Source organism: Musca domestica, unplaced genomic scaffold (assembly GCF_030504385.1).
Source record: "Musca domestica strain aabys unplaced genomic scaffold, Musca_domestica.polishedcontigs.V.1.1 33, whole genome shotgun sequence".
In the NCBI taxonomy this organism is placed as follows: domain Eukaryota; kingdom Metazoa; phylum Arthropoda; class Insecta; order Diptera; family Muscidae; genus Musca; species Musca domestica.
This window is the reverse complement of record NW_026712312.1, coordinates 147,255-159,793: the sequence shown is the minus strand read 5'-3', so window position 1 is coordinate 159,793 and position 12,539 is coordinate 147,255. Positions and strand designations below refer to the sequence as shown.

Genomic DNA, 12,539 nt, shown 5'->3' with positions numbered 1-12,539 from the left:
ATTTCTTTATAGTTGGCTTGTGGAAAACCACAAGTGGCTATCGTTAGAGCACTCCAGCATTTAAATGTGAATAAATCGTTTGTATCTCGAATCATCGCTTCTTACCGTTGCACTGATAGCGTAGCCCGACGTCAAGGAAGTGGAAGGAAGAAACCAGCAACTTCAGCAGAAATGGTTCGAAAAATAAAGAAGCGTCTTGATCGAAAACAGCGTCGCAATGGTCGAAAAATGGCTCGTGAGCTGAACATATCGCAATACTCCATTCGGCAAATATTGAAAAATGAGCTCGGGGTAAAGCAATTGATATTCCTAAAAGTACAAGAACTTACCCCGCAACAGAAAGAAAATAGACTCAAAAGAGCTAAAGAGTTGCTTGGCTTGACCGAAAGTGGTGAACTGCCGAATTTGGGTTTCTCCGACGAGAAAGCATTCGTTGTCCAGTACTTTGTAAACAAACAAAATCATCGTGTTTACTTGCCAAAGAGGTCAGCTGAAAATGTGCACCTTTGGTTGGCCACTAGAACTCAAGCGCCGGACATGGTGATAGTGTGGGCCACCATAACCGCTGATGGTCGCTCTCCGCTCGTATTAATCGACAGTGGCATCAGAATAAATGCCGAATATTATCGCGAAAATATTCTGGAGGGTGTATTAAAGCATTTGGCACGCAAACATTTTGGCCGCAGACCTTGGGCATTCCAACAGGACTCAGCACAATCGCACTCAGCACGCGCCACGAAGAATTGTTACAAAATAAGGTTCTTCGTTTCATTTCCAGCACACAATGGCCACCAAAATCTCCGGATACCAATCCGTTGGACTATTGTGTCTGAAGTATTTTGGAAAGCAAGGTTGACAAAAAAAAAAAAAAAAACAGCAAAGAAAGTCCTAAAGTCGGGCGGGGCCGATTTTATGATACCCTACACCACTTTGCTAATTTAGTTGAGTTCCACTTAATAATTAAAAGTTTTTATGGGAGAATTCAATCATACACGCTATGATCACAATTATAATTCAAAGTTCAAAGGACTAAATATGCCGCAGCATTTGTATCTTTTAAATTCGGACTTGTATTGTCCCTTTGGTGCACAATTAATTTGAAATCGGATAAAGATATATATGGGAGATATATCCAAATCTGAACCGATCTCGATAAAATTTGGCAAAGATATTTCTGAGCTGTATTTGATATATTTCCCTGAATATCGTTGTTACGGAGTGCATATTACGGCTGTGGGTAACAAATATAACAAATCGAATGAACATGGGAGCTATAGCTATTTCTGAACCGATCTCCACCAAATTTGACATACTAGCTTTTAGACTCAATTCGGTCGTAAATGCCAAATGCCAATGCCAATTTGGGCAAATATTCGACGTTTGGTGCACAATCCAAGGTAAATCGGACGAAGTTATATATAGGAGCTATATCCAAATCTGAACCCATTTCGATAAAATTTGGCAAATGTGTTTCTGAGCTGTATTTGATAAATTTCCCCAAATATTGTTGTTACAGAGTGCATATTACGGTTGCGGAGAACAAAAATAACAAATCGGATGAACAATATATGGGAGCTATAGTTATATCTAAACCGATTTCGATAAAACTTGGCATACTTATTTTCAGGTCCAATCTGATCGTACGTGAAAAATTCCATACTATTCAGACTGATATTACAGGTTTGGTGCACAATAAAAGGCAAATCGGACGAAGATATATATGGAAGCTATATCTAAATTTTGACCGATTATCTCCAATTTCAGTAGGGTTCGTCCTTGGGCCAAACAAATGATTTGTGCAAAATTTCATCTGGATAGGGCAATAAATGCGAACTGTACTTTGTTTACAAAAATACATGGACAGACGGGCGGACGGACATGCATAAATCGACTCAGAATGTGATTCTATGCAGATCATCAAAAGGATCTATGGGTCTATCTCGTTTTCTTCGCCATGTTACAAAAAAATGCACAAGGACATAATACCCTTACCACTATGTGTATCGGGTACACAAATGTGGTAGGGTATAAAAATGTGAGAAGTGCGCCTTCTAAGAACACCATTAAGCGTTTATACGAAAAATTTTCGACTGGTAAGGCTCTTTCTAATGCGAAGAAGCCATATAAAAGTCGACCAAGGCGATCGGCCGAGAATATCGCTGCCTCTCAACACTGGCTCGTACAGTGTTGAGAGGTCCCCAAGAACATCCCAAAAACGCCGTTCTCTGCAGTTGGGCATGGCTCGGTCCACTTTACAACGGATTATTCGCATTGATTTGGATTTGTTCCCGTACAAAATTCAATTGACGCAAAGAATTTTGCCTGCGGACAAGCCTCGTCGATTGGAATGGGCCCAAAGAGTCATGGGTCCGTCGAATATGGGAAGCAATTTTCCTTTCTATACCCTACACCATACATAGTATGGAGGATATATTATAATTCCATTTGCAACTCATCGAAATAATAATTTTAGACGTTACAAATTATATATTTCTGATCAGCGTAAAATTCTAAGACGATTTAACCCTGTCTATTCGTCCGTCAGCTGTAATCGTAGGGCTATATGGGTTATTTTTAATAATTTTAAATATGGTGGAAAATATTAATTATTGAGTATTTGTGAATTTTGTTTATTTATGTTTATTTTTAAAGACTTTTAACAAAAAGCACAATTTTAAGGTTATTTGTGGACTTTCTTTTGGCTTTCTTTTTTCATGAGTAGTTAATGTCAAATATATATATTTTTCTTAAAATATTCATTATCTTGACAAATAATACATACCAGTCATGCATTCATATTCGAATACAAATTGTATTAGGCTGCGAGTATATATATCTGTCGGTGAACAAAATTACATTTCCTAATTTTATTTATCTTAGAAATTATATATCTTTATACAAGGAAAATAATGGATGTATTAAATATTACTACCGTTGGTTTCTTAACCCTAATCCTTTGAAAAATAAACGTTCATAAAAGTTCCAATTTCCAAAATTCACAAAAAAAACGTTTCTTTACAAAATCTGCTTCTAACTACTAGCCTCCCATAAACTTTCCTCCAGTTAGCACCCATCCATGGCAGATAACTATTTATGACAAACATTAACATTGTCAATTTAATAACCATACATTCATTGTCCAGCAACCCGAGGACAGTGCTAAATTTATCCAGTTACTAAAGAGAAAGAAAACAACAAAAACCATCGCAGAACTCCATAAGGAAGCAACAATAAATGACAAATAAAACTCCATAATTTTGCAATCATTAAAGGCATTACGATCCGGTTATCTGCTGCTTTTCTCACACACCGCTGACATCGGCGGCAATCGGTGAAATGAAAGAGCTTCGCTTAAGATTTTGAAAAAGTACCCGAACGACGAAAGTCGATATTTCAAACGTTTTTACATGCAAAGATTAGCACTAACTTCTCAACAGATGGCACCATTAGTTGGAGACTTGTCGCATAAATGGTGCTGGTGCTGGTGTTTGGTCTCTACGCGACAATGGTGACATGGCCACTTGCGGGATAGGACCAGTTGCCAACTTCGTGGTTACAAAGTGGCAAAATGTGTTAGTTAATTATGTGCAGATTTCCTAAATGCTTAGCCACTTGTAAATGTGCTAGGGTGTTTTTTGATGTAGGGTAATTTGAGAATGAATTTGAAGTGGAGAAATTTTATACCGAATCAATGACAAGCCGCTTGATCAACGGCGAAATGCGACGCATACTGGTTGATGCGTGAGACTTCGCTATATTCTTAGGTCATAACAAGCTCAACTCGAAGGAGAAAGTTATCAAATTTCCATGAAGAAAAGATCTTCGCCTTCATTAGGGGCAGAATCCAATAAAAAGCCAGTTTCAATGGATCTGATATACACCATATTATGGGTCTTTTTGGAGCCATATTTTCAGCAAAAACTATGTAATGTAAAATTTGGTCTTTAACCATAAATTTATAAGAGAGGGGCACAATTTTTAGTAATTTTTTTTATAACCCTCACCATACTATGGAGGGTATTTTAACTTTGTCATTCCGTTTGTAACTGCTCGAAATACTCACGTAAGACCCAGCAAAGTATATATATTCTTGATCAGCGTAAAATTCTATGTCGATTTAGCGATCTCCGTCTGTCTGTGTGCCTGTCTGTTTGTTTGTCTATCTGTTGTAATCACGCTATCATTCGAATTGAGATAGAAGGCTAACATTTTGCAAACATATATATTTTGCCAGTAAGCAGGTTAAGTTCGTAAATGGGCCTTGTAGGTCCACGTTTTCATACAGACCCCATATAACGGTACCTCCCGATATTCGGTATTTGGTGATTTTAGTGACATTATTCACTGGAATTGTTTCAAATTTGGTATTTGAAGTTCGTAATGGATACTAGAACCTATGACAGAAAATTGTCTTCGTATAACCCCCATATATCTGTACCTCCCAATATTCGGTATTTTGATGATTTTAGCGACATTATTCACCGGAACCGTTTCAAATTTAATATTTAAAGTTCCAAAAGGAATCTACAGCCTAAGACAGAAAAATGACTGTGCAGGTTCATGTCTTCGTATAGCCCCCATATAACAGTACCTCCCGATATTCGGTATTTTTATGATTTTAGCAACATTATTCACCGGAATCGTTTCAAATTTGATATTTGAAGTTCGTAATGGATACTACAGCCTATGACAGAAAGGGGTTATGTATGTCCAGGTCTTCGTATAGGCCCATATATCAGTACCTCCCTATATTCGGTGTTTTGACGATTTAATGTACAATACTCACCGAAATCGTTTGAGATGTCGTATTTGAAGTTTGAATAGATGCTACAGGTTGTAACAGAAAATTTTCTATGTAAGTCCAGGTCTTCGTATAGCTCTGATTTAACAATACCTCCCTATTTTAGCTACATTATTAGTAATGGAAAGTAATAATGGCTTACTGCTTTTTAACTTGTTTTTTGAATGTACCTGATTAGAATATTAGAATATTCAAGATCATTCGAAAGAGTACTGAACTTTTTATACCATCAAAAAGGAATTAAAAAAAAGATGAATCTCGTCACTGAAATTATTAAACACCAAATATGTGTAAATATGGCGGCTTTACAAAGATATGGACCTGCATATCAAGTTATATGTCATATGAGGTGGTATACATTATGATCTCCAAATGACAAATCTGAAAGAATTCCGGTGAAAAGTGTGACTCAAATCATCAGAATACCGAATGTTTGGATGTATAGTTACATGGGGTCTATACCGACCTAATTAAACAAATTTTTAATTTTTTCCAATTTTACAAAAAAAAAAATGCAACTCTTCACATTGTGGTTTGTAATTTAATTTATTTTTTTAATTACTTTTAATATTGTATTTCAAGAATTGTTTGAAAAAAGATAACAGAACCCATTAGCGTTACGATATTTGCAAATTATTTCTCCTTTATTAGTCCATGATCTCGGGAGGAAAAATAATCGTGGAAATAGGATTCAGCACGGATACTAATGATTGGGGTAATATTTTAATTTTTGGAATATTTTTGGAATTTTCTCCAATTCTTACAACTGCATTCTTCAGCAGTATTTCAGGTCTAAACAATTAAAAAAAAACACAAACATTCAACCCTTTCCATTTGTTGTGATGTACCCGGACAGAAACAGAAAAGGAATAACAAATAATTATGACTATTTTATTAAAAAAATTCCCAAATAATTATTCATTTGAATTATTCTAGATCTGTCCAGATAACATAACTAAATATAAATTCAAATGTTCACAAAAAATTTTATCAACAAATCGAAATCAGTAGCATCTTGACCACTTTTTTATCTTTACTCAAAAAATCATAATTTGTTTCTGCTGAACTTTTACTCCAGCGGTGAACTATCAACAACAACAACCGGCACTTCCAACTTCATTCATTTTTCTCTGACGATCTCTCAAACCACTTGAATTGAATGAATGTTTCATAATTTGCTTGTGGCCAGCCAAAAATGATAAGTGATTTTTGAATGACAATGACAAAACGTTTATTTTATTTGATTTTTTCAACAACCCTATTAACGTCAGTGAAAATTGACAGCAACATCAGTTGATGAAATAAAACAAAAGAATGCAGACACTTGACCGAAAAATGCTTTAAAGTAATTGTTTGTTGTGTTTGGGATGTTTTTGTACAAGTTATCAGGTTAATGATAATAAAATAAAAAAACAAGGAATGAGTGCCACCTAAAGGTTAATATGTGAAAATATTGGTTAGTGATCACATATTTCATAAAAAAACGGTTTCATTGGTCGTTTGAAGGCCATAGTTTGTGTCAAAGATGACCAATTCGAATAAATCTAAACTTATTCTAAAATTTGATGCCATTTCCGACATTTTTTGCTTTCATTCAATAAAATTAAAAAAAAACAATTAATAATTATGGCGTTTGACTTTGTTGCAGTTTTTTTATCTCATCCAGTATTTGCATATACAGCGGTTCACAAAATAATATGTTTAATAAAAAATTAAATTAGAATAAAGTCCGTTATATTTTTATTATATTTTTGTGGGATTATTTCTATAAAAAAATATTTGAGGCATTTCAGCCTTTTCTTCTAATAATATTTTTGAAAAACTGTCAAGAAAACTGAAAACAACATATGCTCTGTTCCAGGACCTGAGAATTTTTTAGTTCTGCTATTATTTTTTTTCTAATTTATTTTTCAATGTCGAAGTAGAAGTTTTTTAAATTCTTGCTGTTCTGGAACAGAGCACTAATTTGAGCTCCATTTTATTTTTTTTATTTTACGAATTTTTATTAATATTGAAACACTAATACTTGCTAATGAAAAAAATGTGTTTCTAAAATTTTTTATCGTTTTAAAAATATTTATTTTTTTATGAAAAATTTGTTCAAAAAATTTTGACAAAATTACTCTGGCCTTACGTGATCTGTTATCCATTGCATATAATGAGAGACGTTGGCATAGATTCCCGGTACATTTCGTTCGCCGCAATTCGAAACCCCAACCGATACCACACCGTACTGCACAAGCCGAGACGAGCCATTGTAGATGTCGGTGTAACCCAGCGGCCCGCCCGAACCACTTTTACAAGTATCAACCAAATTTTTAGCTCCAGCGCAGATGTGAGTACTATTCAGCTCATAGGTGAGGCCAAATGGTCTCAAATAATTTTGACATGTGGCAAAATCAACGCGGAGAACATCCGAAGAAGCTCCTACAAATTTAAAAATAATTATGTTGTCATTAACATATTTTCAATTTTGGCATCAATACCAACCTGTTTCGGTTCTTCCCCAACCGGGTATTGCATATTGTTCATGATCGAGTGATCGCAGATTCTCATATATGGGCAAGTACTTGAAATACACGATTTTTTCTATTGCTAAGGCTTGCTAAGAATTAGATACTTTCCTCTCTAAACGTAATAAGGCGATATCAATGTAAACCGAACGATAATTCTGATGCAGAATAATGTCCTGAATGCCCATTTCAAGGGGCGCAGGGGCACATGTTATCTTTGGTCCTAATTTAACGCAATCTATGGCAGTACTCTTTCGATATTCCCCAAGGCGTATATACATTCTAACTAAATTAATAAATTAAAAACAAAAAATAAATTTCAAAACAACATCCGACCTCAGATCAATTTTTTCTATAGAAAAAAATCAGTCTTTAGTTCTGAGGTCATTTTTTCCTATAGAAAAAAATCTGACTTCAGTTCTGATGTCATTTTTTCCTATAGAAAAAAAGGAAGCCTCCGTTTTGAGATCATTGTTTCCAATAAGAGTGGATTTTCAAAAAATATTTTCTCAAGGACCTTCTTCAGTTGGTCCTTGAGAAAATATTTTTTAAGGGTGGATTTTTTAAATATATTTTTAAGGACCAATAAGATTGGATTTTTTAAACATATTTTTTCAAGGACCAACATACTAATAATATTGGATTTTTATACATATTTTTTCAAGGACTACCTCAAAAATAACAGTGGCGCACGGAATTTTAAGAAATTTCTTTAATATCAATAGTCTAAAAATCATTGATTTTTGAAGAATGATTTTTAAGGATCAACAGTCTAAAAATCATTGATTTCTAAAGAATATTTTTTAGAGATCAACAGTAAAAAATTATGGATTTTTGAAGAATATTTTTTAAGGATTAACAGAACAATAAGCCTGGATTTTTGTTCCAAGACCAATAGACCAACAACCGTAGATTTTTAAAGAATTTTTTTCAAGGATCAACAGTCTAAAAATCATAGAATTTTAAGGAATATTTTTTCAAGGACCAATAGACCAATGAGCGCGGCTTTTTAAATAATATTTTTTCAAGGACCAGTAGCATGGATTTTTAAAGAATATTTTTTTAATACCCACAGAACATTATTATTTCGGGATTTAAAGAAAAAAATTTCAAGGGCCGATGGACCAATAAGCGTGGTTTTTTAAAGAATATTTTTTCAAGGACCTACACAAAAATAAGCGTGGATTTTTAAAGAATATTTTTTTAAGGACCAACACAAAAATAAGCGTGGATTTTTAAAAAATATTTTTTCAAGGAAGAAAAAAAGCGTAGTTTTTAAAGAATATTTTTTCAAGGACCAACACAAAAATAAGCGTGGATTTTTAAAGAATATTTTTTCAAGGACCAACACAAAAATAAGCGTGGATTTTTAAAGAATATTTTTCAAGGACCCCCACAACAATAAGCACGGATTTTTAAAGAATATTTTCTCAAGGACCACCACAACAATAAGCGTGGATTTTTAAAGAATATTTTTTTAAGGACCACCTCAAAAATAAGCATGGATTTTTAAAGAATATTTTTTCAAGGACCAACACAAAAATAAGCTTGGATTTTTAAAGAATATTTTTTCAAGGACCAACACAAAAATAAGCTTGGATTTTTAAAGAATATTTTTTCAAGGAACAACATAAAAATAAGCTTGGATTTTTAAAGAATATTTTTTCAAGGACCAACACAAAAATAAGCGTGGATTTTTAAATAATATTTTCTCAAGGACCAACACAAAAATAAGCGTGGATTTTTAAAGAAAAAATTTCAAGAACCAAAATAAGCGGGGATTTTTAAAGAAAAATGTTCAAGAACTAAAATAAGCGTGGATTTTTAAAGGAAAAATTTCAAGAACCAAAATAAGCGGGGATTTTTAAAGAAAAATTTTCAAGAACTAAAATAAGCGTGGATTTTTAAAGGATATTTTTTCAAGGAAGAAAAAGAAAATGTGGATTTTTAAGGAGTAATTTTTCAAGGAAGAAAAAGAAAGGGTGGATTTTTAAGGAGTATTTCTTCAAGAATCAGCAGTCTAAAAATCATGAATTTTTAAAGAATATTTTTTCAAGGACTTGTGGGTGTCCTAGCATGGATTTTTAAATAATATTTTCTCAAGAACCAATTTAATTTTTAATATTTTAATTTTAGTTTTGTTTTTTTTTTTTCATTTTCCCAAAACATTTTCTGAAACAACTCCTTCTCCTTTCATACATTTGTAAACCCACCTACCCAATTGATGCTAACTACCAATAGAGAATGTGCTTAACACGATACTCCTGTGTAGGAATCTGGACACTGACCTTTGACACACTAGGTAATGGGAACATTGAATCCATTATGAGCAATGTCTTGCATTCGGCTGATGACGCTGACGACGACGACGACGATGATGCTGGTGATGTTGATGGTAGCTTCGAAAATGATGTTTCCTCAATTAACCCCTTAGTGGTCTGTGTTGAAGACGAGAAACAAATCCGATTTGGAACCAATTTCTGGCGCTGTTCTTGCTGATGGTGTTCATTTATTTGGGAATTGGTTTGAAGCCGCTGCCATGGCGGAGGATGATGTGTGGCCACGGCATGATGGGATAGTTGTTCAGCTGATTTGCTTTTTTCTGTGTTTTCCATTTAGTGAAACTTTGGCAACAAACACAAGATGGGTGGTGTACCAGTTGTCATCGTCATTGTCGTCGTCGTCGTCTTTTTTGTTGTTTGAGAAAAATGGTAATGTTTTTCTTTCTGGGCTGAGATTCTTCTCCGGGGTTTCGGTTTTGATGTTTTTGAGTAGCATCATCAAATGGATTTGAACAAAAACCCAAACCGAAAACACGAATTGCATTCTTGTAACAAAGATTGTTTGGAGCGACGACATACATTGGGCTGAACCCTGAAAATGCCTGCTAAAAGTGAGGAGTTCTTCCAACTTGTTGTTGTTGTTGCTATTGCTGCTGTTTGGAAAACGATCTTGGTGGCAATTGTTAACAGAAATGTAGATTTGTTTTGTTAAATCGCAAATATACAAGCGGTAACTATCAGCAAAAACAAGCGAAAAGTAATGTTTTCGGTAAATTGAAATCAACGTTGGCGTTCACAACATGAAACCGTCAACGGCAGTCAGCCCGCGAAATGTTAACGAAAAGTTCAAAGAAGTAGAAAAGAAATTGAAATAGACTACCGTAACGAATAGCTGCATAATTATTACTTGTTGCGCTGGGAAGAATGGGGTGGAAATGCTCTGAAAGAAGGGGAGAAAGAGAAAGGTTCGATCCAAAGAAAACTAGTAGAAAAAAATGCCAACAGAAGGTAAAAACCCCTAAAAGATCTCCTCACGGAAGACCAAATTTTTTTTGTCAGAAAACGAGAAGGTCTTCTCATAGAAGGCCAGAAAGACTCGCCATAAAAGACAAGAAAGTCCTCCCATAGATGATCGGAAGGTCATCTCATAAAAGACCAGAAGGTCTTCTCAATAGAAGATCGGGAGATATTCTTAATAGAAGACCTGAAGGTCTTCTTCATAAGAGACTACAAGAAGGTCTTCTTCTTAGAAAACCAGAAGAAGGTTGTCTTCATGAAAAACAAGAAGAATGTCTTCTTCATAAAAGACCAGAAGAACGTATTCTTCATAGAAGACCAGAAGTAAATCTTCCTCATAGAAGTCCAGAAGTAAATCTTCCTCATAGAAGACCAGGGGATTTTCCAAAGACCAGTAGGTGGTCTTCTACATAGAAGATCAGTAGGTTGTCTTCTTCATAAAAGACCAGTAAGTGGTCTTCTCCATAGAAGACCAGTAGGTGGTGGTCTTCTCCATAGAAGACCAGTAGGTGGTGGTCTTCTCCATAGAAGACCAGTAGGTGGAGGTCTTCTCCATAGAAGACCAGTAGGTGGTGGTCTTCTCCATAGAAGACCCGTTGGTGGTGGTCTTTTCCATAGAAGACCAGTAGGTAGTGGTCTTCCCCATAGAAGACCAGTAGGTGGTGGTCTTCTCCATAGAAGACCAGTAGGTGTTTGTCTCCTCCATAGAAGGCCAATAGGTGGTGGTCTTCTCCATAGAAGACCAGTAGGTGGTGGTCTTCTCCACAGAAGACCAGTAGTTGGTGGTCTTCTCCATAGAAGACCAGTAGGTGGTGGTCTCCACCATAGAAGACCAATAGGTGGTGATCTCCTCCATAGAAGACCAATCGGTGGTAGTCTTCTCCACAGAAGACCAATCGGTGGTAGTCTTCTCCACAGAAGACCAGTAGGTGTTGGTCTCCTCCATAGAAGACCAATAGGTGGTGGTCTTCTCCACAGAAAACCAGTAGTTGGTGGTCTTCTCCATAGAAGACCAGTAGGTGGTGGTCTCCTCCATAGAAGACCAATCGGTGGTAGTCTTCTCCACAGAAGACCAGTAGGTGTTGGTCTCCTCCATAGAAGACCAATAGGTGGTGGTCTTCTCCATAGAAGACCAGTAGGTGGTGGTCTTCTCCACAGAAGACCAGTAGTTGGTGGTCTTCTCCATAAAAGACCAGTAGGTGGTGGTCTTCTCCACAGAAGACCAGTAGTTGGTGGTCATCTCCATAGAAGACCAGTAGGTGGTGGTCTTCTCCATAGAAGACCAGTAGGTGGTGGTCTTCTCCATAGAAGACCAGTAGGTGGTGGTCTTCTCCATAGAAGACCCGTTGGTGGTGGTCTTTTCCATAGAAGACCAGTAGGTAGTGGTCTTCCCCCTTGGAAGACCAGTAGGTGGTGGTCTTCTCCACAGAAGACCAGTTGGTGGTAGTCTTCTCCACAGAAGACCAATAGATGGTAGTCTTCTCCACAGAAGACCAGTAGGTGGTAGTCTTCTCCACAGAAGACCAGTAGGTGGTGGTCTCCTCCATAGAAGGCCAATAGGTGGTGGTCTTCTCCATAGAAGACCAGTAGGTGGTGGTCTTCTCCATAGAAGACCAGTAGGTGGTGGTCTTCTCCATAGAAGACCAGTAGGTGGTGGTCTTCTCCATAGAAGACCAGTAGGTGGTGGTCTCCTCTTCTCGACAGAAGACCAGTAGTTGGTGGTCTTCTCGACAGAAGACCAGTAGTTGATGGTCTTCTCCATAGAAGACCAGTAGGTGGTGGTCTCCTCCATAGAAGACCAATAGGTGGTGGTCTCCTCCATAGAAGACCAATCGGTGGTAGTCTTCTCCACAGAAGACCAATCGGTGGTAGTCTCCTCCATAGAAGACCAATAGGTGGTGGTCTTCTCCACAGAAGACCAATCGG

General features: G+C 36.2%; 1 protein-coding gene across 1 annotated transcript; it reads right to left on the bottom strand.

Moving 5' to 3' along the window:
• Nucleotides 1-6,920: 6,920 nt before the first annotated feature.
• LOC131803802 (serine protease grass-like) lies at nt 6,921-7,333 on the bottom strand. Its single transcript, XM_059125517.1, has 2 exons — nt 7,288-7,333; nt 6,921-7,228 (listed from the first exon to the last, which is right to left on the bottom strand). Exons 1-2 carry the CDS (start codon nt 7,331-7,333, stop codon nt 6,921-6,923), a joined length of 354 nt encoding a protein of 117 aa, XP_058981500.1.
• Nucleotides 7,334-12,539: the final 5,206 nt, after the last annotated feature.